Source organism: Calonectris borealis, chromosome 5, assembly GCF_964195595.1.
Source record: "Calonectris borealis chromosome 5, bCalBor7.hap1.2, whole genome shotgun sequence".
In the NCBI taxonomy this organism is placed as follows: Eukaryota; Metazoa; Chordata; class Aves; order Procellariiformes; family Procellariidae; genus Calonectris; species Calonectris borealis.
In genome coordinates this window covers 3,652,589-3,677,197 of record NC_134316.1, presented here as the reverse complement: position 1 = coordinate 3,677,197, position 24,609 = coordinate 3,652,589, and the positions used below count along the sequence as shown (strand labels likewise).

At 63.0% G+C, this 24,609-nt stretch overlaps 3 protein-coding genes across 4 annotated transcripts in view; 2 read left to right on the top strand and 1 right to left on the bottom strand.

The window, feature by feature from the left end:
• The window catches only part of TRIM9 (tripartite motif containing 9), a 70,750-nt gene extending 68,281 nt beyond the window's left edge, over window positions 1-2,469 (top strand). For both annotated transcript variants that reach the window (XM_075152454.1, XM_075152455.1), the window contains one exon: window positions 750-2,469. In XM_075152454.1, coding sequence (XP_075008555.1) covers window positions 750-812 — 63 coding nt within the window. In that variant the 3' untranslated portion in view covers window positions 813-2,469. The remainder of the gene's footprint in view (window positions 1-749) is intronic.
• Window positions 2,470-4,522: 2,053 nt separating this feature from the next.
• PYGL (glycogen phosphorylase L) lies at window positions 4,523-18,399 on the top strand. The gene is made up of 21 exons (XM_075150733.1): window positions 4,523-4,684; window positions 5,577-5,829; window positions 7,342-7,443; window positions 9,197-9,275; window positions 9,527-9,630; window positions 11,082-11,213; window positions 11,781-11,892; window positions 11,978-12,060; window positions 13,075-13,218; window positions 13,401-13,493; window positions 13,745-13,891; window positions 14,481-14,644; window positions 14,747-14,861; window positions 15,085-15,186; window positions 15,264-15,411; window positions 15,525-15,583; window positions 15,906-16,047; window positions 16,212-16,419; window positions 16,498-16,632; window positions 17,200-17,266; window positions 17,482-18,399. The coding sequence occupies exons 2-21, from the start codon at window positions 5,587-5,589 to the stop codon at window positions 17,668-17,670; spliced, it is 2,568 nt and encodes an 855-aa protein (XP_075006834.1). The 5' UTR covers window positions 4,523-4,684; window positions 5,577-5,586; the 3' UTR covers window positions 17,671-18,399.
• On the bottom strand, window positions 18,229-23,985 carry ABHD12B (abhydrolase domain containing 12B). Its single transcript, XM_075150734.1, has 13 exons — window positions 23,847-23,985; window positions 22,077-22,204; window positions 21,492-21,594; window positions 21,277-21,396; window positions 20,937-20,967; window positions 20,733-20,778; window positions 20,512-20,641; window positions 20,242-20,282; window positions 19,879-19,958; window positions 19,688-19,770; window positions 19,045-19,123; window positions 18,751-18,875; window positions 18,229-18,359 (listed from the first exon to the last, which is right to left on the bottom strand). Exons 1-13 carry the CDS (start codon window positions 23,933-23,935, stop codon window positions 18,338-18,340), a joined length of 1,077 nt encoding a protein of 358 aa, XP_075006835.1. The 5' UTR covers window positions 23,936-23,985; the 3' UTR covers window positions 18,229-18,337.
• Between the last annotated feature and the right edge of the window lie 624 nt (window positions 23,986-24,609).

The following is a 24,609-nucleotide window of genomic DNA, read 5'->3' as shown; positions in this document are numbered from 1 at the left end:
TCCGTACAAGCGGAGCCCGCCTGTATCCTTTCCTATGGACCAGGATTTTCCTAGACGCAGTGAGCATCAGGTCTCTGGTATTTCTTTCACTTTCCCTTTGTCCCCGCGTTGCAGTCTCTGCTGCATCGCTCCCCATCCCCAGGGGATGCCGGGCCGAGTGCCTAGCTCCCATTTTGCACTTGGGCATCCCCCCACGCCGTAGCATGGCCCTGCCCCAGCACCCTGCTGCTGCTCAGCTTCCCCGCTGCGCAGGTCCTTCCTCCCACCGGCAATCGGCCGCGTCTCCTCCGCTGCACGGCCCGTGCTCGGCTCGGGAGCTTCTCGGAGGTCTCCTGTACTGAGCGGCTTCGCTGTCCTTCAGCCCCCATTTGTCCATCCCATCTGCAGAAAGACCCAACTGCTACCGTGTCCCACCTCTCCTGCAGCCGACTGTTGGATCCATCCGCAGCCAGCTGGGAATATTTGAGGCTTGGTACCACTGGTACCAGCAGTCCCACTTCCCAGGGGCCCCAGCAGCATAAGCAAGGCGTGAAACAGCGAGATGGAGCCACCGCCGTGGTCCTGGGGACAGCTTCTCCCACCCCCCAGGTCCCCGCGGCAGCAGGGAGGTTGCGCGGCGGGGCAGGAGGAGCGGTGGGCTCCCTGCGACCTCTCGGGCCGCATCCTGCCTCGACGTGCCTGCTGCTGCGCCGTGGGCTGTCCCGCCAGGCTCGGAGGGATGCAGCTGAGCCCTGTATCTCTCGTTGCAGGTGACGCTGCACACCGGCCTGCCGGTCCCCGAATTCTACGCTTCGCGCTCGGCCATGCCGTGAGGATGCTCCCGGAGCCGGCTGCTTCTTCTTGGGACAAGAGGAGCCAGCCCGTTCCCTCCTGCGGGATGAGGCCGGCCGCCGGGTCCCTGCTCGGCCGCCGATCGGAGACGGGGAGGCAAAGCAGGAAGGAAGAACCTGGCTTTTGGCCGCCTCTGATCTCCGCCCTCCCGCGCTGTCCTGTGTGTGTGCGCTTCGCTGTTTAGCTCTTTTTGGCTGATGAAGTACCTAGGTAGCCTGAGATGTTCCTCTGTGTCCACTTTTAGGTTTGGTTTTATTGATTTGAGTTGGGGTTTTGGGGGCAGGGGGGCCAGTTTCGTCTCGTTTGGCAGAGCGCTTTCCCCTCCCGTGGGGCTGGCCGGAGGGACCCCCGCCACAGGAAAGCTTTCGCCCACGCCAACCCCATTACTTTGCAGGATATTTCTTTCCCCCGTGGCCTTTCTTGCAGAGCACCCTCGGTCACGTGTAGAGGTGGGTCCTGGATTACCAGTCAGTCTCCACGTCCTTACCAAAACGCCCAGCCCTGTCCCTTGTCCCCCCCGAGGCGTTTCCGTGGGGCGCAGCGGTGGGGCGAGGGGGGGGGCTGCCCTGTCCCCGGGTGCTCCGGGTGCCGGCAGACCCTTGGTCCGGTGCCGAGCGCCCGCGCGGTGCTCTCCTCCTGCTCCCCGCAGCCCGGCGCCGGCACGTGCGCCACAGCCATACGCCGGAGAGCCCTTGCCCGGCTCTTTGGAGATTAGCGTTTATTTTTTTATAGTTGCCGTATAAAGCCTAGCCTTAAATAACTAACTGATAGTGTCCTTCTGTTCACCGGAGAATTCATTCTGCAGTGAGGGTCTGACGGGGAGCCCGGGGATGGGGATGGGGATGGGGATGGGGATGGGGATGGGGATGGGGAGAAAGGAGAGCTGGCCACAGCCCTGCCACGCACTCAGGAATACGTGCCCACTGCCCTGCCTGCGCCTGCTGCCGGCAGCAGTTCTCGTCAGCCTCCACTCCCTACCCTGACTTTCTGGTAATCCAGAGGCAGGAGAGGAGCGGGAGGTCGTGGGCGCCGTTGCCCGTACCAGCCCCCATTCCCGTGCCGAGGGCGCCTGCATGCGCATGTCCCCACGCTTCGCTTTTCGGTCCCTCGCCGTCTCCCCGGCGCGGCTGGCGGGGCTGGGGGAGGCGGCGGTGTCGCTGCCGGGCGGGTGCCAGCGTGCCCACCCTGGCCAGAGAGCTTCAGCTCTTCGATCCGGGGTCGGGGGGGAGCTACGGGAGTACCGGTCCAGCAGAAAGACAAGTGTAAATAGACCATTCCCTTCCAGCGTGCCCTCTCTCTAGGACGGTCCCATTCATTCCCTTGTTGCTCTAGTATTAAGTTTACCTAATTTATTGGATGGGTGCTATCTTGTTGACTTACACCGAGGAGTTTCTCTCAGCTGCAGGAGAGCCGTGTTGCGGGACAACGCCGAGCAGCTCTTTGGTGAATTCCTGACGAGCCCCCGTGGCCGGCTCACCCGGGGCTCCTCTCTCAGCCGTTATCCCCCGTTCTTTAGGATGTTCATGGTGCTTATTAGACTCCCAGTGATTGTAAGACGTCGTCCCCCTGTACCGCGATGGTAGCTGTACTGAAGAGGTGTCATGTTTGCTGTTCTAATAAAGGACTTTTATGAGAGAAGGGCAGAGCTTCCCAGAGCATCTCTGTGCCGCCACAGCCCCCGGCTTCGGTTCCCCTCTCGTCCCCCCCGGTGTGGGTCACCGCAAGGCACTGCACATCCCTGCACCGTCCCTGTCGGGAGACGGCGGCAGAGAACGGACAGAACTCGGTTCATGGGAAGGAGGGGGGCGTGGGAGCCAGCTGAAACCCAGCGCTGCGGCAGCACCATGAGATGACCGAGGGATGGGGAGAGCTCGTGCCGCCGTGTCCCCTTCCCCGGCACGGCGCCCCATGATGGTGCCACAGCCGGCGAGGCAGCAGCACCTGTGGGGCAGCGGGGATGGGAACTTTTATTTTCCACCCCACGACCAGGAGGGAGACGGGTCATTGCAAACCCCGGGTTACGCCCGCGGGGCTCTCGGGGCGCTAACCCAGGCATGGCCATGAACCCCGAATCCAGCAGCCCCACATCCCGCCCAGCCTTTTCCCAACCCTTTCCCTTCCCCAGCACGCTCCCACCTCCCTTCTTTGTGTGCAGGAGGAGCGGTGATGATTCCCCATTCCCAACGTGGGTGCTGAGCTGGGACAGCGGGAGAGGGGAGGGGGCAGCTCCCAGCCCCGCTGCCCCACAGTGACACGGGGCCCACCCGGGGCTCCCCGCTCCGCCCGCAGCCATCAGCAGGGGAGTTTGGGGGGCCGAGAGATGGTCCTGGATGCCGAGGAGCCGGGGTGTAAGGAAGGAGGGATGGCATCCAGCAGGAGGGAGGAATTACCTGGGCTGGATACAGAGCAGCATCTCCCCGGGGGGGACAGACGCATGCAGCCCAGCGCAGCCCCCCCACCACAGCCCCTGCCTGGAGACCCATCCAGGACGAGAGATGGTGGCAAGAATCAGGTAGGGAAGAGAGAGAAAATGATAGAAATCACAAGATGTCAAGAAGTGGAAGAGCCCAGCATCGTTGTGATGCTGTGCTGGCCAAAAACCCTTGGCGGGGGGGTGTGTCTTTCTTCCAGAAATAGGGGCGAGCGCTAAGGGATGAGTGGTGGTGGGGCCGTTTCTGAAGGAAGGGCAAGGACAGTTCTCCCAGGGGCCTGAGAAGGGCTCGCTGGTGGGGGATTAGCGCCTGCTCTACGTTTTCTCAGAGTGCTTCTAGAGAAGTTTCCAATGTGAGGCCTCTGAGCTCATCACGGGCTCAAGTCCAGGGCTAAAGAAAAACCGCTAATGTATTGCATTAAGTGCATTTATGTCTCAGAACAATGCTTGTCCCTTCCAGAGAGGGAATGTGCCCAGGACACCGGAGATATGGGAAATTGCATCCTCCCTGCAGCGTGTAAAACCCAGCCTGGAAGTCATGCAGGAGGGGAGGGAACAACCCAGGGCCAGAGGACTCCCACTGCCCGGGGACGGGCCCCGGGGGCGAGGGCAGAGCCGCTTGCCCCGCTCCGACTCCCAAGACAGCAGCGCCGGAGGTCTTCTCAAGCTGCCCAAACCCAGCCGGGGCTCTGCCCCACGCTTGGCAGCTCTCGGAGCACTTTGCATGGCACCGTTTGCACGGCTACAATTTCTGCCTGCGTCGAAGGGCGGGTCCTGGACACGAAATACCTGCTCTAGGCACCGAGCCCCTGTCTGCTCTGCGTCTGACATTTACTGACAAGGAAACCATGCCCAAGCTTCCACCCGGACAATAATCCTTCAATTTACCCTGTGAAAAATCAGGAAGATGGGTCACATTCCTTCTTTTCCACATTGCACATATGCAGTTTGGGCCGGTGCAGGAACCAACCCCTTCTCCAAAGGCTTTGGTGAGCCGCTGGAGCCCTTTGCCAGGAGCCGGCTCAGCGCGCAGCCCCGTGCTGCCCGAGCAGGGTGACAGTCGGGGTGGCTGCGATAACCCCAGGAGCACGCGTGGCCCGGCCAGCCCGCAGGGCAGCGGTTGGGTTGTCTCGCTCTTCGGCTGCGTGTGGTTTAGCTTTGCAGAACTGGGTAGGGAAAACGCACCAGGCTGCGCAGGCATGGCTGGAGGAAGAGGAAGAGGTGTTGCGTTGTACGCTCAGATCAGCTCTTCTGGCCCTCGGGAGGAACCGGAGGCAGGCGGGCGGGCAGGGCAGGGCTCCGCAGGCGGGCAGGGCCGGCAGCCAGGGAGCCGGGCTCCGGGAGGCGGCTGTGAAGGGCCCGGAGCCGATCGGAAGAGATCCCCCGCCATTTCCAAAGGGATTGCGGAGCGGGCAGAGAAAAGTGAGGAGGCGAGGAGAGGGGAGGCAGGGGAGATGGCTGCAAGGGAGGGGGTGCGGGGGAAGGGGGTGCAGAAGAGGGGGGTGCAGGGGAAGGGGGTGCAGAAGGGGAGGGGTACAGAAGGGGGGATTCAGGGGAAAGGGGTGCAGAAGGGGGGGTAAAGAAGGGGGGGTGCAGGGGAAGGGGCGTGCAGGAGAAGTGGGTGCAAGGGAGGGGGTGCAGAAGTGGGGGTACAGAAGGGGGGTGCAGGGGAAGGGGGGTGCAGGGGAAGGGGGGGTGCAGGGGAAGGGGGGGTGCAGGGGAAGGGGGGTGCAGGGGAAGGGGGGTGCAGGGGAAAGGGGGTTGCAGGGGAAAGGGGCGTGCAGAGGAGGGGGGTGCAGAAGGGGGGGTGCAGAAGGGGGGGGTGCAGGGCAGCAGTCGGGCAGGGGTGGGACCGTGACACTTTCCGCCTCGGCCATGAGAGCGGCTTTTCCCTCCGCGGCCAGCGGGAAGGCCCTTATACGGGCCCCGAGAGCACCCGCGGGGCCGGGTGGGCAGAGCCCTGCGTGGGGCGGAGTCCCGCGTGGGGCGGCGCTGCGCACCCGCCGCCGCCCGAAGAAGCGCGGGGGGGGACACCCGTGCTCGTCCCCGGGCTCCGTGCCCCCCTCCTCTCTGCGCATCCCCGGGGCGGGGGTCCCCGGGACACCCCCTTTGCGCACCCCCGCGTCGGGTGGCGGGGCACCGCTCCCGCCCCACGAGTGGGCGGCCCGTAGCGGCGGCCCGTCCCCGTCCCCTCCCCGGGGCAGCCCGGCCCAGCCGGTGAGCTCGGCCCCGGGGCGGAGGCGGAACCCGGTGCCGGCTCCCAGCCCCGCCGCGACGGTGTCGTGTGTGTCCCCCCCACTCCGTGTCCCCGCAGCCCCGCCGGGATGTCGCGGCCGCTGTCGGACCAGGAGCGGCGAAAGCAGATCAGCATCCGCGGGATCGTGGGAGCCGAGAGCGTGGCCGAACTGAAGCGGGGCTTCAACCGGCACCTCCACTTCACCCTGGTCAAGGACCGCAACGTGGCCACCCCCCGTGACTACTACTTCGCCCTGGCCCACACCGTGCGGGACCACCTCGTGGGGCGCTGGATCCGCACCCAGCAGTACTACTACGAGAAGGACCCCAAGGTGGGAGCGAGGGGATGCTGGGGGGGTGGGGGGACACCCCTCCTTGCTGGGTGGAGGGTGGTGGGACCCCCCCCCCCGCGGCTTTCCCAAGGTGGGTCCTGCGTTACGGCCGGGGTGGGAGAGGGGGAATTTGTACAGCCCTTGGGTGCAAACCCTCCCTCTAGAATATAGAGAATGGGGGGCTTGGGTTTTTTGGGGTTTAGGGATATTCCCCCTAAGTTTGCCGAGTGTAGGGACTGGACTTTAACAAGCGAGGCCACTGTCCTTTGCTTTGCAAAACAAACAGAGCGCAGCTTGGCCAGGAGCTGGGTGCAGGGCACGGGAACAGTGTTTGTTGTCCTGCAGCGCTGGCGTGGGTGCGGTCTACCAAAACCAGCTGCAAAGCCTTCTAGGGTGAATTAGTTGAAGGGCTTAAATGAACCTGCAGCCAGCCACAAGCAGATCTTGTTTAAAATAGGCGCAAGCCTAAATCTGCGCCACAGCGATCCCGAGCGTGAAAGATCCGGTTTGTGCAGGAGTTTTTGCGCTGCTGCTCATCTGCGCTGGTTTGCACTGGGTGCGGGGCTCTGGCTGCTGGGGGATTAAGCAGTAATCCCCTCCTGACACCTGGACGGCCCTGTCGGCTCCAATTTCCTTCCTGGGGAGGCCCCACGAACACCTCGCTGTGCTCAACCCCCCTGTCTTTTGTAGGGGTGAGAAAAAAAGATGAGCCTCTTCCAGGGCTTGAATCTGGTGTCTCTGCTCTATAGCCGAGCCGTGCTGGGTGCCGTCCGCCCGGCGTCGCTGCCTCCGGCTCTGCTGGATCCAAACCAGTAAGCCCAACTGATCCTGCCCAGCACATCCCATCGCCGTCCCCAGCCCGACCCCGCACAGGTCCTGGGGAAAGCTGTCAAGTCAGCAGCTTCCTCCAGCCTAAATCCTTCCTTAAAACCTGCTGGTGCTGACGCCGGGCTTACACAAGCCTCCGCGTTACCGGCCGCATCCTGCACCCCTTGTGTCAGCGAGAGGCGAGAGCGTGCCGTGCTCTGGAGACCGAACTCCCGGGGACGGCAGAGGAAGCCCCGCGTGTCCCCGCGGCTGCCGCACGCGCCTGGCCCCGGCGGCTTGCTCGGTTTTCCACTTGCGTTGCGGCTCGGGGTGACATTAGGGAACGTCTCCTCTTTAAAGTTTAACTTTGTACCGCTGCGGCCACCAGCATGCGCGGGGTGACCATCCCGGGGCTGTCCCTGCTCTCGGACTGGGCGCCGGGGCTTGTCCAAACAAAACCACCTCGGCGCTGCCCTCTTCCCGGCTTGGGAAATAGCGGTGGCAGGAGAGCAGGGCTGGGGCTGCAGGGCACGGCCGCCTCCGAGGAGCTCCAGCCCTCAAATTCCCGGTGCAAATCACTCTGCTCTGTTGAGAGTCGGGGTTTTTCCTCTTGCTTCGAAATAACGCTCGATACCGGCTTCTGGGCTCCAGAGGAGCCTCCTCCGGCCCCGGGGAAGGTGACCAGGGGATGATTTTCTCTTTCAGAGGATTTACTACCTCTCCCTGGAGTTTTACATGGGGCGGACGCTGCAGAACACCATGATTAACCTGGGGCTGCAGAATGCCTGCGATGAAGCCGTCTACCAGGTGAGCATCCCAGGGGGTCGGTGAGGACCTGGACTGGGAGGGCTCCACGCTCTCCGGCTCCTCGGGATGTTCGTTTTTTACCGCATCGGCTGCAAACTGCTCCCTGAGCCGCAGGCGATGCCTTAGTGGATAAATGCTGCTCCAGGACCTGCTCTCAAAAGGCCTGGGGCCACAGCCGGCGCTTGCAGGCTGATCGGGGCTGCCCAGCCCGGCGGCTGCGTGCTGGGGGATGCGGCACGGTGCTGCTGAGCGCCGGCAGGATGGAGGCTCAAGCCCGTAAACTGCAAGGAAACTCATGGTTCTATGCATGAGGCCATTAATTGCTATAATCAATGGCAGAGGGGAATAAAACCTTGGCCTAACTCAACCCCAGCCTGGCGCTGGCACCACGTGGCATTCAGATTGTCGAAGGTTTTTGGGTGGCTCCTTTCCCCCCCCACCCTGTGCTCGCACCCCTCGTGACCAACGCCGTCGTACACGGCTGGGGCGGTTGCAGAACAGCAGGAGCAGCTTTCGCGCAAAGACATTCAAAGGAGAGGAACTTATTTTTAGGGCTTTTTTATTTTTTATCTGTTGACCTTGCAGTGAGAATGGCAGCTCGGCTGGGGGTGAGGGTGGAGGGGAAGAGCCTGGGATGCTACGTGGTGGTAGCCTGGGGAAGCAGAAGGTGTGAGGTTATTTGGAAATCATCCTCTTTGCAGCGATGGCAGGTAAAGCTGTGACGGAAATCCTCCTGACTGCGTGTGCCGAGTTCCCCGGCCACAAATGCCGAAACGTTTCTAAAATAAAATGTTTGGCATAATATAAATCACTTAAGATATTTCTGTCGGCATTCAGGGCTGCCGATGAAATTCAGAGCTGTGCAGCCTAGTGCCGAGAAACACCGGCGAGGCTGCGACGGGTGCTGGTGCTCCCGGACCTGCCTGCGACCGGCCGGTGCTGCCCACTGACACATGGGCGGTGCAGGGTCCGGCCCTCCCACGTGGGTGGCCGTGGGATCGGGGTTGTCCCTGCTTACTGTGACCATGGGACATCGGGGGGACGTCAGACCAAGAGGTTTCCATGAGAAAAGGTGGCTCGGCCCTGGCAAGGCACCGTCTTATTTCCTGCTGAGCTGCCCGAGGAGTTTTGCATAGGCAAAACCTCGTCCTCCCCCAGCATCCCGGGCTGGAAACTTTAAATTTCCCTGTAAAAGTGGTGTAGCTGCTTCTCTGGGCGTCTCTCTTAAAGGGCGATGCCTGGAGCCAGGGGGATGGGCACCCAGGTGCCTGGCCCAGGGGGATGGGGGTGCTAGGGGAGAAGAAGCGTGGTGCCTGCTCCCATGGGGCTGGGGCATGGAGAGAGGGAACGGGTCTGGGAATGAGCCCTGGGAGACCTGCCCGAAATGTCTGGGACCACAAGAGCAGCACCCTCCTTATGGCTGGGTGCCCCCCACCTCCAGGATCTCGTCCACGGCGAGGACAAGGACATGCGTGTCCCTTGGAAAAGCTGGTGGAGTGACTTACAGACCAGAGCTGGTCCCTGCCGCAACGTGGAGTGGCACTGGAGAAGAGGGACTGCTTTGGATGCAAATCCCCAGCTGCAGGGATGGGTCTTGCAGCCTTTCCACCCCCGCTGGAGCCCACCTGCAAGGGGGGACAGCAGCGGTGGGTGCAGGGCAGCACCCAGGGGTGCGTGCCGGCAGTGCCTCCCCTCCGCGGGGCTGGGCACTCCGAGAGCCTCCAGCCCATCACCTTCTCCTTCTCGTCTGTAGCTCGGGCTGGACATGGAAGAGCTGGAGGAAATCGAGGAAGATGCCGGTCTCGGCAACGGTGGTCTTGGCAGGCTTGCTGGTGAGTGAGCCCCCCCAAACCGGTCTCGTTGCCTGCATGGCGGGGCACAGCCCTGGAGCCTTTGCATCCACTGGGGGGGGGACCTAAACCTGGGGGGGGGCGGATTATGGCTCCAGCCTTTCCGTGCAGGGGGTGGGAGGTGCTGGGTGGCCGGGGGGTGGCCCTGGCTTGTGTCTGGGTGGGGCGGCTGCTTGCGGCCATCGGCTCTCCACGGGGAGAAGGACCTCACTGTTCTCCTCTGTCCCTGGCAGCCTGCTTCCTCGACTCGATGGCGACGCTGGGGCTGGCAGCCTACGGCTACGGCATCCGCTACGAGTACGGCATCTTCAACCAGAAGATCCGGGACGGGTGGCAGGTACGGACAGAAGCACGCGGCCCTCGTCTTCCCCCGGCGCAGCCGAGCCCGGCCTTCCCCTTGAATCAGGGTGTTCGGACACTCTCCCTTAGCTTGGAGACTGCTGGAGCCAGAGTTGGTGCTGTGATATTTCAAACTCGTCAGATGTTTTCTCGAACGAGTTTAACTTCTTAAACCGGTGCAAGCACGTAGCATCCCTCCCTGCGGCGGGGAGGCTCATCCTTCATCCCGGCTGGCGCCGGCGCCTGGGGCTGGGGATCAGCCCGGTGTCGCGGTTCCCAGGCGAGCCCGTTAGTGGTGCGGTGCAGCGGCACGGAGGGGAGCGGATCCTCCTCGCAGCGCGCCCCGCTAATTAGCAGAAAGCTGCAAGTCATCAGTGTGACGTCCTTTCCTCCCGAGCCGGGTTTGTGGGGATGGCTGCCCGTATAGCAGGGACGTGAGCTGTATCCCCACGGGGAGCAGGACCCCTGTCTGGGGTTGCTGTAGGAGCAGAGAGGTCAGTGCTTCCAGCTCTCCGGCATCTCCGCACGGAGCCGCAGCTGCCCCGTGCCCTCGCAGGGGCTGGCGGGATGCTCTCCTTGGCTGCTGCAGGCTGCCCTCGCCCACGTCCGCAGCGTGCCCGGCTCGGGGCCAGCACCACCACGAGAGCTGCTGCCTGGAGCAGGTGAGGGTGGAGGAATCGTATCCCTGCTCCTGGCGGGATGGGGATGGTGGGGGGGAAGTCCTGGAGAGGCCAGATCCAGCCCCCCTGTGCTGCTCCACGCCTGGGTTAAAGCGTCAGAAGGTGGAAGAGGCTGTTTTGGAAATGCAATGGAAAATGTGGTGTGTATGTGCAAAACCCCTGGTGGGAGACAACCCCGAATACCCGGAGGGACCCTGTGAGCATCTCCAAAAAGCCCTCCCTACAGCCGGCAAGCGGAGGCCTTTCCTCCTCGGTGCTGTGAACTAGCGATTCCCCGGCTGCTGCGTCCTAACGGGGTTTATCTCCTCCGAGCCTCACGCGTCGCCCCTGCCGCCCAGCGCTCTGAGCCAGCCGTGCCAAAGGCCGTGCCTAAGCCAGGCTCTCCCCTGTAACAGCCCTGCCGGGCTAGGGAATGAGCCCGCTTCGTTAGCCAGCCTGCAGGCTGAGATCGAAACTCCGATGAAGAGGGCTAACGGCATCTCGGTCGCAGCATGGCGGCGTTAGTAGTGCGTGAAGAGAAATGTTGCTTTCCCCACCTCCTCATCCCCATCCATCGCCCCTCCGGCAGGGAGACGCCGGGGTTCGGGGTGGTCGGGGTAGTGCCCTGCCTCCGGGCACCAAAATCCGCGTTTAGGGTGGACGGACTCCAAAGTATCATCCTCTTTGCCATGAGCAGCCAGAGCCTTTCCCGGCCATCCTCCGTGTGGCAGAACCCGGGGAGGTCCCCGGGGCTGGGTGGCCCCGTCACCGCTCTCGCTCCCTCCGGCAGGTGGAAGAAGCCGATGACTGGCTCCGGCACGGCAACCCCTGGGAGAAAGCCCGTCCCGAGTACATGCTGCCCGTGCACTTCTACGGCCGGGTGGAGCACGCCGCCACCGGCGCCAAGTGGGTCGACACCCAGGTACGGGCTGGGGCGCAGCCTCCAGGGGCCGGCGTGCGGGGAACCCCCCCTTGCATGGCTTGTGCCGTCACCTGGGGGGCTCTCGCTGGCCGACTGCGCCCTGGGCACGGGTCCTGCCAGCATCCCTGCCCGGGAGGGTTGCACTGGTGAGGCTGCTTTGCTGGGGTGGAAAAGGCAGTGGTGGAGCAAACTGGGGAGGAGTTGGACATAGGGATGGGGACGGGTTTTGCTGCTGAAATACCCAAAAGCACCTCCAGCAGGTCTGTGTGCAACGCACAGCCTGGCACGACAGCTTAAATTAAGTTTCTCCTGACCCTCGCAAGCCTCTCCCCATCCCCTGAGCGCTGCTGGCAAACACCAGCCGCCGGGCAGACCCGGGGGAGCCGGGGTGGCCCCAGGGCAGGGGCTGGGGGCACCAAGCACATCCCCACGTGTGCAACCCAGCGAAGGTGGGTGCAACCCTGAGTTCGCTCCTGCGGGAGGGTCTGTGGGGTGGGAGGGCTCCGGCGGGGCAGGGGGGACGTGGGGGGACACCAGCGGGGGGCACAGCCGATGCCGATGTCCCAGGTGGTGCTGGCGCTGCCCTACGATACCCCCGTGCCCGGGTACATGAACAACACCGTCAACACCATGCGCCTGTGGTCGGCTCGGGCACCCAACGACTTCAACCTGCGCGACTGTAAGTGGGTGCTGGTGGGGTGCTGCTCCGTGGGATGGGGCACAGAAGGGTCCCGCACCCACTTTATCCCTCTGCTCCTCCCCAGTCAACGTGGGAGACTACATCCAGGCCGTGCTGGACAGAAACCTGGCGGAGAACATATCCCGCGTCCTCTACCCCAACGACAACGTAAGTCGGGATGGAGGGGTGTCCCTGTTTTAGGGATGGCTAAAGATTGCGGGGCAGCCCCGCTCGTCGGGACGTTGCAGAGATGTTTTAGTTGTGTTTCAAGCCGCCGGTAGTGCTGGGGTGGGGATGGCTGCCTCTCACCAGCGCCGCCCGGGGCTGCGGCAGAGGCGAGCAAAGGGTAAAGGGGAGGGAGCGAGGATGAGCGCGTCCTGCTGCAGAAATGTTCCTTCAGTCTGAAAATGTAACATGAAGGCAAACTGATGAACGCTGCTGGTATTTTTCTGCCCGTCCCTTGCAGCCCAGGACCAGGGATTATGCTTCAGATTGCCCGTTGCATCCCGACCTCTTGCTGCGGGCGTTCTTGCCGTGGTGCACGCTGGCTGGCAGGCGGGCGCGATGGGATGTACAGCCCTTCCCCGGGCACAAAACGAGCTGTGGAGCAGGGGAAGAAGGCAAAGAGCGGCTCTCCTTGCTCTGCAGCCTCTTTTGGGCAGGCCTTGATGTTTTGTTTAGTTTTTTTTTTCCTGTATAATCCTACCCCAGCCTTCCCAGCTGGCGAGGAGAGCTGGGAGCACCACGGCTCCCGCGGTGAGGTTGCCTCCTGCAGATCCTCTCTCGCGGACCAGCGGGTTGATGTTTTGTGACCGGTGGTTTTAATTCTTGTCTTAGAAATAGCTCCTAGGTGTTACAGCCCCTGTGGCTTCCCTTCCCATTGCCCCGCAACATTTCCTTGCGGCCAAAATTTTCAAACCAGGGAGAACAGGTTTCGACGATGCTGGGGAGGGGGGGGGGTTAAACCCACATCTCAAACCCCCGTGTTGAAATCTGGAAAGCGAGAAGACGTTGGGGTTAGAGCCGCTGCCGACACCAGCGCTGGGGGAAGCACTGGGGGCTCGCGCCGTGCCGTGGATGTGTGCCGGCGTGGGTCCCTGCGCGGCAGGGAGCCCCGGGAAGGCGCAGCTCCTCCTGGGCAGCGCGGTGCAATCCTGCAGCACCCCGCTCCTCTGCTCGCAGTTCTTCGAAGGGAAGGAGCTGCGGCTGAAGCAGGAATACTTCGTCGTGGCTGCCACCCTCCAGGACATCATACGCCGCTTCAAAGCATCCAAATTCGGGAGCACGGACAGTGTCCGAACCGTGTTTGATTCCTTCCCCGACCAGGTACGAGCCAGGGTTGCTCTGACGTGTGCCTTGGAGCTCGTTTTGACACCTCCCAGATGCACACCCAGGGCTGGAGAGGTTTTGTGGACCCTCCGTGGGTGCCTGCGCCCAGCTGACTTGGGCAGCGCGATGCCCGTGTGTCCCCCACGTGTCCCCGTGTGCCACCCCTGCTCTCCCCGCAGGTCGCCATCCAGCTGAACGACACGCACCCCGCCATGGCCATCCCTGAGCTGATGAGGATTTTTGTGGACATCGAGAAGCTGCCGTGGAACAAGGTAGGGAGACCCGACCTGGCCCCTGGGTCCCCTCTGCTTGCACCCACCCTCCCGCCCGCCCGCGGAAGAGGAGTTGGGGAACCAGTTTTGTAGCTACTGGTGGCCTGGGGAGTGATATGGAGCAGTCAGGTTGGGTTTAACCAGTATGGACTTGGAGGAGCCGGCTCGGCCGCCATGGGAGGACCATGCGTGGGTGGTGGCACCCACCTGGGGCTGCCTCCGCCACTCAGTGCCGGCTCTCACCCCGGCAGGCCTGGGACATCACCAAGCAGACCTTCGCCTACACCAACCACACGGTGCTCCCCGAAGCCCTGGAGCGCTGGCCGGTGGACCTGGTGGAGAAGCTGCTCCCCAGACACCTGCAAATCATCTACGAGATCAACCAGAGGCACCTGGACGTAAGCGCCTCGGGGCGGCACGGGAGCCCCCTCCAGAGAGGGGGACGGGGATGGCACGCGTTGCGCTGTCGGGATGAGGGGGATGCACGAACCCATGATGTTGGGTGTGTGGCCGGGTGGTTCTGGCTGCTATTTTGGGAGGTTGGTGTATGGGAAAGCCCTTCCCACCAGTCTGTTGCCATCCCGTAGTCAGTGGCTATTTTAAAGACTTCCCCCATTGCTCCAGGGACTTACCTGTTGGCATTTCTTTGCTCCCTAAACGCTAAATTCATCCTGGATGAGGTTGGGGTTACAAAGGAGATGGTGGTTTGGTCTCCTGGTCTGGCAGCACGAGGCTTTTGCCAAAACAGCCCCGCTGGCCAAGCCCACTCTCCGTGGGGGGGTGGGGGTCCTTCTGTCCAGAGATGTCCGTGCTAGGGAAGGGCACCCTTTGGAGGGGCTTACACCGTCACTCCGGAGTAAAAGCCACCGCTCTGGCTGGTGTCAAATGCATTGGAAGACATTGCTGTGGCCCCCTCCTCGGGAGCCCTCGGGTGGGACATCCCTAAACACCAGCACCTCTCACCACCTCTCCCGCCTCCGCCGGCAGCACATCTCATCCCTCTTCCCTAACGACGTGGACCGGCTGCGGAGGATGTCCCTGATAGAGGAGGGAGGCACCAAGAGGATCAACATGGCCCATCTCTGCATCGTCGGCTCCCACGCTGTCAACGGCGTGGCGAAGATCCACTCCGAAATAGTCAAGACTCAAGTGTAAGCGCGGGGAGGGAGGCGGTGGTGGATCACCCTCGGCTTGGAAATGGTTGGTGGTGCCAGGCGGGCGAGCCTGAAGCTGTCCCCTCCTCATCCTCGCAGCTTCGAGGACTTTGCAGCGCTGGAGCCGGAGAAGTTTCAGAACAAGACCAACGGCATCACCCCGCGGCGCTGGCTCCTGCTCTGCAACCCGGGGCTGGCGGAGCTCATCGCGGAGGTAACGGCACGGGGGGGAGCGCGCTGGCCCCCGACACTTCCCGATCCCAGGGCCGCTGCCCCCAACCTCAGCCATTTATAATCTTCTAAATGGTCAAGCTCTGTTTGCATCTCACCCGAGTTCCCCGCTCCTGCTTTCCAAGCTTTTTTTCCTGCTTTTCCGTCCCCGATGAAGGCGGCCGCCCCCATCCCGCCGTCAGCGCGTGCCTGTGCTCCTCTTGCAGAAAATAGGGGAGGACTACGTGCGGGACCTGAGCCAGCTGACGAAGCTACACGAGTTTGTGGATGACGACCTCTTCATCCGGGAGGTTGCCAAAGCGAAGCAGGTGAGGGGTGCGGGCAGGAGGGACGCGGGCAGGGGGAGGGCAGGCTGGGGGCTGACGTGCTCCTTGCCCTCCCCCAGGAGAACAAGGTGAAGTTCGCGTTGTACCTGGAGAAGGAGTACAAAGTGAAGATCAACCCTTCCTCCATGTTCGACGTGCACGTGAAGAGGATTCACGAGTACAAGCGGCAGCTGATGAACTGCCTGCACATCATCACCATGTACAACCGTAAGCCACCGCGCGCCCCGAAGGGACGGGCTGCTCTGGGGGTGCACGAGCACCCCTATCCCCCGGGGCTGCAGCTAAAACAGAAGGTGACACCGCGCTGCTGTCTTCTCCAGGCATCAGGAGGGATCCTGCGAAGCTGTTTGTGCCGAGGACAGTGATCATCGGGGGCAAGGTAAGTTGGGTCAGGAGTTTTAGGCATTTTGGAAGAAGTCCTTGAAAATGCCCTAAGGGAGTTGGGTGCAGATGTTCTCGTGGGGTTGTGTCCCCGAAGCCCTCTGGGAAGCCCTGAGGCAGCACTTGTTGGCTTCAACCCAAGCAAGGTTCTGCTGCCTATGGTCATGCAAGCCCCCAAAAGCTTGGTGGCACAACACACGAGTTGGATGGGGGATGGGAGCAGGCCTGAGCGGGTGCTTCCGTGGGCACGTGGGAGCTGGGTTGCTCCTCGCCTGCCCCTGGCACCAGCCCTCCGGGCTCACCCATGGCTTTTCTCCTAGGCTGCCCCAGGATATCACATGGCTAAAATGATCATCAAGCTCATTAACGCTGTGGCTCAGGTGGTGAACAACGACCCCATTGTGGGGAGCAAGCTGAAGGTCATCTTCCTGGAGAACTACAGGGTCTCGCTGGCAGAGAAAGGTAGCCCACGTGGGGCATGCTGTGGGGAGGGCACGTCCACCCCGTGGCTGTCCACCAGCCCATGGCTCCATCACTGCGAGACAGCAGATCTAACATCCTTCAGCACAATACAAACCCAAAGCTGGTCACCATGAGCCCCTTGTGTCCATGTGTTTTGTTGGCAGTGATCCCTGCTACCGACCTGTCGGAGCAGATCTCCACGGCGGGCACCGAGGCATCGGGTACGGGGAACATGAAGTTCATGCTGAACGGAGCTCTGACCATCGGCACCATGGATGGAGCCAACGTGGAAATGGCCGAAGAAGCTGGAGAGGAAAACCTGTTCATCTTTGGGATGAGGGTGGAGGATGTCACAGAGCTGGACAGGGAAGGGTGAGGGCTGGGGACGCCGCAGGGGTGCTACCACGGGCAGCCAGAGCAGCACCATCTCACATCAACCCTTCCCTGCAGGTACAATGCCCAGGAGTACTACGACCGGCTCCCCGAGTTGAAGCAAGCCATTGACCAGATCAAGAGCGGCTTCTTCTCCCCGAAGGACCCTGACCTCTTCAAAGACGTGGTCAACATGCTCTTCCACCATGACCGGTGAGGCCTGGGATGCCATCCATCCCCTGGGTTGAGTCTCTCCACCAAACCCCTCGTGCCCGTGCAGAGCAGCCCCCTGCACCAACCGTCCACCCTCTGGCTGATGAGGTCCCATTTTCTGGTCCTGATGTTGTGCACGTGGACGAGCAATTGATGCTCCCTGGGTGCAAGAGGCTCTCCATGTACGGCACTTCACACTTGCCGCATTAAAACCTGGGGCGCATTTGGGTGCGCAGCCCTTGCCAGATGATAGGTGGTTTTAGGTATCTCAAGGGCTTTCCTGGCCGGAGCACCAAGCAACCAAGGGCCGTGGGCGTTTGCACCGGGGGAAATGTTTTCCTGATGAGTTAACGGAGGGTATCCCCTCCCAGGCCACCCATCCAGCCCACGCCGCAGCGCCCGCGGGCTTGCAGGGCTTGGGGAGGCCAAATTCACCCGAAGCATTCCTGTTTGAGGAAGCCCCAGATCTGGCAGCCCGAGCCCCGCGCGCTGCAGCCACCGGCCACCGCCGCGCTCCCACCTGGGCATTTCTGCCGTCGCTGACTCCTCCTTTCTTCGCCGCTACAGGTTTAAAGTTTTTGCAGACTATGAGGCTTATGTCACATGCCAAGAGAAGGTCAGCGAGCTGTACCTGGTGAGTGCCGGCGAGGTGGGGGAGCTCTGATAGGGGCACAACATCCTATCCTGGAGAAGGGGTCTGGTGGGGCTGCGCACGTAGATGGGTTCCTGGCGAGGAGGCTCCTGGCTGCGCTGCTGCAGGGGGTCCCTGGTTGAAAGCCGGTCTCGGGGCCAATGTGGCACCCATGGGTGCAACTCTCCGGCTGCATCGTCCCATCACTCTCCTTGCAGAACTCCAAGGCATGGACCAAGATGGTCATCAGGAACATCGCAGCGGCCGGCAAGTTCTCCAGCGACCGTACCATCAAGGAGTACGCCCGGGACATCTGGCACGTGGAGCCCTCCGACCTGAAGATCCCACCACCCAACGAGCCCCGGGACGCGGCCGAGGACAAGACCCCCAACGGCACAGCGGCGTAGGGGGCACGGAGCTGCCGGGGGACACGAGCCGCCCTCTCTGCTGTCTAGTCTGTCGCTGCTGCTGGCTTTCCTACGGACGGGGAAGGGGGGGGGGATTTTTATAACATAAGTGTCGTGCGGAAAGCGAAACCACGTCGCCCTGTTGCTTGCGTAGGTGCTAAAAATAAATTGGAGGCCAAGGGGCTGTTTGCTGAAGCCTAAAATTGGGGCCCGGGCTCACCTGCACCGACGCTAAGGCAGAAGGAGGGTGCAGGGGGTGAGCTGCTGGGGCTCGGTGCGGGACAGGGTGGGAAGCACAGCTGGCCACAGCTGGCTGAGCCCTTGCAGGCGATGCTGAAGCAGGACTTGGGGTGCAGCTCTCGCCAGTCCTGAGGCATCAGTGCCAGGGGGTTTAAGGGGTGTTTGCAATCAGGCCCGTGTACCCCCCCCCCCCACCGCCCCATACGATGCTCCTGGCCACCGCTTACATGGTCCTGTCCCAGGAGCAGCACCCAGATCGCAGCAGTACCTCCATCCCCCGAGGAACCTGCAGCATCCTCGAGGCAGTGGGCGAATTAGAAAGTTTCTCAGTAGTTTTTATTACGTGCAGCAGTAAGTTCAGTGCAACGGGGGGGTCCCGGTGTGGGTTTGAGGGAGCGCGCGTGGTCGCTGCATGCAGCAGCTGGCATCACTTAATGTTCAAGAAGTCTCTGCAACAAGATGCAATAAATCTTACGCTGGATCACTGCCCGTCCCGTGCTGCTTGCGATCCTGATTTCTGATCCCTGGATGTGGGTCTGAGCTGGGCTTAGAGCAAAGCTGCATCCCTGCACCCAGGGCAAAGAGGAGCTGGGGGCTCTCCCCGGGGCCACCTCCCCGTGACACCCAGGCCGAGGACAGGCGTAGGGCAGCAAGGGGTGACTGGAGCTCAAAAATTCCTGCCAGCAAGCACCGTAGGGAGGGGAAGGGGCAGGGAGAAGGCACCTGTGTGCCAGGGAAGGGGCAGGGGGAAGGCACCTGTGTGCCAGGGAAGGATGCACCCACGGAAGAAGAGGCCAAGGCTCATTCTGTGCCCCCCCATTTCTGCAGAGCAGCACTTACTTCACCAGGGCGGGCAGCTCTGGGTTGAACGAGATGTAATCGTGGCCCAGGCCCAGCTTTTCGGGAAAGGTAACGAACTTCACCTTGGTTTTGTCCTTGTACGCGCTGCGTGCGGTTTCGAAGAGCTGCCATAGGGTGGGAGTGCCGTTAGCAGCATGCGCAGGAGACCCCAAACCCCTTCCCAAGCACCCTGGGGGCGGCGACCCCCTCTCCCTCCCCTTCAGCCCCCCAAAAACAGGTTAAACCAGCGCCCACCCCCGTTAAAGCCCGCGCGGAGGCGATGCTGGTCCCCACCTTGCGGCCCAGGTGCGGAGGCAACACAGCATCATCTTCTGCGTGCAGGATGAGGAGCGGGCAGGCCAGCACCTTCACGCTGCAGGTGGCAAGCACAGCGCCGAGGAGTCACCCCGGAGCCGACAGACCCTCGGGAGCCTCCCTGGGTGCTGCTAAAACCCCCACGGCAACCCTGACCCCCCCTCCCAGGCGCTGCCCTTCAGAGCCATCCCAGCCCTAAGGGCTGGCTAAGGGCAGCTGAACAGCCCCAGGGTGATGCCCACGCTGCTCGCCCCCAGCACGGCAGCACCAAGCACCCTAATAACCTTAGACACCCCGACACAGGGTGCTCAGGCTTCAAAACCACCCATGAACCAGGTGGCTTTTAGCAAAGGCACCCACAGACACGGAGGGGGAAGGACCCTGCTGCAACGCAAGGTAGTGCTCGAGCAGGTAGTGCTCAAAAATGACATTGGTTTGTGGACTTTGCTGAATAGTAATACTGATATCTGAAATTATGCAAATAAAAAGCCACTTTTAAAGCATGAGTAAGCTGGGCAAACACAAATAAGAGCGGAGGGCTGGCATGGTGTGACAAGTCCAACCCGCCCCTCCTCGGCCATCCCCGCGGGGACGGCTGCGCCCCATCCCTGCGGGCACTCACTTCTCGTTGCTGCGGAAGAACATGTTGCCCAGAGCTAGCGAGTCCAGGATGAGGTACTCGAAACCCGGGAACTGGCGGTAGATCTGCCAGGGAGAGAGTTGAGGGGGGCTTTGATGGCTGCCGGGAAGGAGCCCTGGGCGGCCGGGGCTGCCACCGCCAGGGGACCCCGCGGGCAGAGTCCCCGGGTTCACCTTGGTGATGGGGATGTGGGCGGCCGCCTCACGGATGTCGGTGTAGGGTGACTCCAGGACGATAGCATCAACCTGGACCCCTGAGGGCAGAGCGGGGCGAGAGCAGGCATGGCTGCGGGGGGGGGCTGTCCCCCCCCGGGCTGCTGCCACGCTCCCATCCCAGGCAGCAGCCATGAGGCCAAGATCCCGCTGAGGAGGATGGGGACGGCCACTTGTCCCTGATGCGGGGGCTGAGCCTGATGCTCAAGCAGAGAGCAGTGGGGCTCCCCAGCTCCTCTCGGTCCCCAAAATCTGTCCAGGGACGTGCAGAGCCCCGGGGGGGGGGACACTGCGCGGGGCCAAGCCAGCAATGCCGGCCCTTACCTCGCTCCTCCTGCAGTTTCCTTGCTGCATTCGTGGCAATCCTGCGAGAAGAGAGGTGGAGGTGGTGGGGGACAGCCGTGACGCCCCGGTGGGACGCACCGCACCCTCAGACTCCCTCCTTGCACACAAGGTGTTGTTTTTGCAGGTGCCTCCACCAGGGAGCTGCTCCAACCCCTTGGTCCGTCCCTGGGTGGCACCGGTCTGGCAGCAGCTCCTGCATCAGCCGGCACCCGCGCAGCGTCCCCCGCCGTCACCCAGCCCCGCACCTACCCCGTCCCCAAGGAGTGTCCCCAGAAGAGGATGCTGCTGTTCCCACTCCGCGCTTTGGCCCAGTCGTAGAGTGCCAGGACGTCCGTGGTGAAGCCGCTCTCCGTGGGGTGCCCGCTGGAGTCCCCATACCCTGTGGGGGACATGCCTGGGTGTCACGACCCAGGGTGGGACACTGGCCCCGGGGGGGGGTCACTCAGCAAGAGGCAGGGGGGTGACTTTACCTCTGTAGTCGAGAGCCAGGATGTGGAAGTCAGCAGCCCCCATTGTCTATCAGAGGAGTGTTATGTCCTGGGTGGGGGGGGATGCACCCCAGGACCCCCCAACATGGCTGGCTTCACTCTGCCCAGGGTCCCTCTTGGGTCCCGGAGCCAGCGTGAGCCTTACCCCCGGGGAAGGTCCCGGTACCCCCGCAGGGGACCACTTACCTTCAGGAACTGGATGCGGTGGCTCGCAGCCCTGATGGGGAAAGGGAGGTTAGAGCTCGGGGGGGGACCCCCAAGGGACCCTCCCCTCCAGCGCCGGTTCAGGCAAGGGACCGGGGTGCCTTTTTCCCAGGAGGGGAGAGCTGGATGCTCTGGGGTGGGTGGGTTTTCACATTTCCCTTTAACTCACAGGGATTTTCCTCCACCCACGGGGTCAGAAATCCGCCGCAGCAGCCCTGGCCCCGTAGCCCCGCTGGCCGCTGCGCCGAGTTTGTTAGTTCTCACCCCCTGGGAGAGGCACGCGCGCGGTCCCGGCCCCGCCGCGGCGCTCGTGGGTACTCGCCTGGTCCCCCCGTTGCCGTGCAGGTAGATGATCACGGGGTGAGCGTCGGCAAGCGCCTCCTCGTACCAGCGCTGGTCCTTGCCCCGCGCCTCGGCCCCTCTGCTGCCCGGCACCGTGTGCCTGCGGGGGCCGGAGCGGGGTTACCCGGTTTAGCCACGACACTGGCATAGCCACGCGGCTGTGCCCACCCGGGATGCCGGGGCTGCCCCGCTCACCAGATGCCGACTGTGACGCCGGGCTCGGTGGCGAGGTACAGGCTGACGGTGTTGTTCAGCAGCAGCTCCGGCCGCCGAAGGTCCACGAAGAAGGGGAAGGCCACTGATGGAGAATTCGCAGCCGTCACACGGGCAACCCAGAAACCCTCATACCCAGCTGCTTTTGCACATTTTCCAAAGCAACATGTTATTTTTTTGATATAATTTGACCAGAAGCCAAGGGTCGTGCCACGGCCGGCTCGGGGAGCGGGTAGGCGAGCACAGTCCTCTGCCACCTCCTCCCACCCGGATTTCTAGCCCCGTTGACACTGTGCGTGCCCAGGTGTGTTGCAACTTTAGGCAGTAAACAGGGTCGGCGGCACCGCGTTATTACAGCTTGCAAAACACCAGGCACCAACGGGAAAGGTCCCTCCGTGCCTCCTCTGCAAACCCACGGCAAAGGGGGGGTTGGATGGGTGCTATCCCGGTGCCACCCAGGCGCTGGGTGTGGCCTCACCCACGTTTTGGGGATATCCCCTCCTCCCCAACCCCCTGCCTGCTGAAATCCTGGGATTTCAGGATTTGGGACAGCCCTCGGGCACTCACGGAAGTTCAGGAAGACGAATTTGGTAAGCACGACGGGGAAGAGGCGGATGAGGAAGGGCACGGAGACGTAGATGAGGAGCAGGTCCAGGAGGAGGGTGCGCAGCCGGGGGCGCCAGGCCCGCCGGCCCCTGCAAGGAAGGCACCTTGTTAGCGCATCCCCTCCCGCCCCAAGGGCTTCGGGGCACAGCGGAGCGGGGGTCCCCGTTCCCAACCCCTGTCACGATGGTTGGATACAGCGGCTTTTCCGCCGCAAGGGCTCGAGGCTGCCGTTTGTGCCACCCTGGGACCGGGAACTGGTTCCCCGCACTGGGGTTGTGTTTGGCTTTTGGGGATGGAGCCGAGGTGTTGAGGCAGCTCCACCATGACACAGCGTCAGGAGAGGCCATGATCCGGTCCCCCGCAGCCTCCCATGGGACACCGGTGGGCAGGAAGGGCAGGGCACGCACCAGGGCCGGGAGCTGCAAGCCAAACCGGCAATAAGGAGCGACCGATAGTCTGTGGCAACACCCCCAGCCGTGCCTGGCGAGACACGGTCACAGCGGTGTCCCCAAGCCCGGCACCGAGAGCCTTTGCAATTCTCCAGGGACAAGGAGGAAAGCTGGGAAAGCAGCTCAGGGAGCCCACAGCATTGCGGGAGAAACCAGCCCCCAGAGTGATGTCCCCCAGTGCCACCAGCACAGGGTGGGGATCGCAACCACAGCTCCAACAGCATCTTGCCCAACGCATCCAGCCACCCTGGGCCGTGCCCTCTGCAGCGAGCCAAGAGCTGCAGATTGCCCAGCATCAACGTCTCTCCTGGGCTGACGATGCTGGGCGATGGGGAAACTAGTCTGGGTGCTGAGGGATTTAGGGCAGAGGTTTCTGACGGCCATCCAAGCATAGCTCACTCCCTGCCAGCACGTGCCCTGGGTCACCGTCACTGCTGCATAAACGGATTTATTCCGTTGCCTGCCCTGCGGAGCGCTGCAAGATGCTGAGAAAGGGTTGCAAAGGGGGTACCAGAGCAAGGTGGCATGTGCTGGAGCCACGGGGAGCTCCTCTTACCCCACTTGCCTGCCCCCCCCAAAACTTTGGTCTGAGCAGTCCCGCTGTACGTTGGCAGCAACGGGCCAGCAATGCCCTCGCGTCGCTGCAGTTAATTATTAGGTGCTGCTCTTGGTCTACACCTAATATTCAAGTGTGGGGGTGAGCGCTCACACCCACCCTTGCACAATATCTGCTGCAGGTGAGAACTGACGGATCCGGACCGGGTCGGGGGCACCTCTAACAGCTGGCTCGGCCACAGGCCACCGCGTGGCATCATGGGGACAGCAAGGTGACATGGGGACACAGCCACAGCATGGCATCATGATGGGGGGGGGGCATGGCTGCGGTATGGGATCACGGCCGTGGCAGGGTGACATGGGGACATGGCCGTGGTACAGGATCACGGCTGCGGCAGGGTGACACAGCCATGGCCGGGGGGGACACACGTGGGGTCATGGCCCCAGCAAGGTGACAAGGCCATGGCGTGGCGACACAGGAGCACGGCCACAGCAGGGGATGACGGCCTCGGCACGGCAGCACGGCCACAGCACGGGACAGACCTACGGCACAGGGGACACAGGCAGGGGACAGAAGGACCCAGCGGAGAAACCCCGCACGGGGACGGGGACACGGTCCCGGGGAGCGCAGCGTGGCACTGCCCGGCCTCGAGTCGCAGCCGGGCGCCCGGCAGCGCCCCCCCGCCGGCCCGGCAGCCCAGGCTGGCGCACCGCGGCGGGTACTCACCGCTCCTGCCGGGCCGCCCCGGCCCTGCCCTCCGTCCGGGCGCTGTCGCCCTCACCGTCGCCGCCGCCCCGCTCGCCGCGCCGCCGCATCGTCCCGCCGACTGCCCGCGCCGCCGCCGCCGCCACCTCCCGCGCCGCCAGGCCCCGCCCCGCGCCGCCAGGCCCCGCCCCACGCCGCCAGGCCCCGCCCCACGTCTCCAGGCCCCGCCCCACGTCTCCAGGCCCCGCCTACGCCAAAGCACAGCCCGCTGCTCGCCACCGCCTTCCTGCCAGCAGGCCACGCCCCCCCGGCGCCAAGCCACGCCCTCTTCTCCGTCCCTTTGAGCCTCGGGGGCGGGGCCGGGGCCGCCCACGTGGTGCCGCCGCGCCCTCCGCGGGGTCTAGGGGGGACCCCAGCAAGGGCTGCGCGCCCCCGTCCTGGAGGGACGGGCCGGGGGGTAGACGGGGCCAGCAGCAAGGTGACACGCCGGCAAAATCAGTCTTGCCATGGCAAGGAGCGCACAGGGAAAGCTTCCGGATTAAAAAAAAAAAAACAAATTAAAAAAACCCCAAAATTTAAAAACCCTCCAAATTAAAAAAAAACCCGAAATTAAAAACAAAGGTTTCAAACCAAAGCTGGTGTCTCAGCCAGACTCTCCACCAGCAGAGGTTGTCCCTTGGCTTCAGTTGGAAGGGTAGAAACCTGTTGCTAGTTCCCCCCTCCCCGACTCCCACCTGCAGCTCCGTTGGGCTGAGTCACCCTGAACTTTTCAGGCTGAAACTTC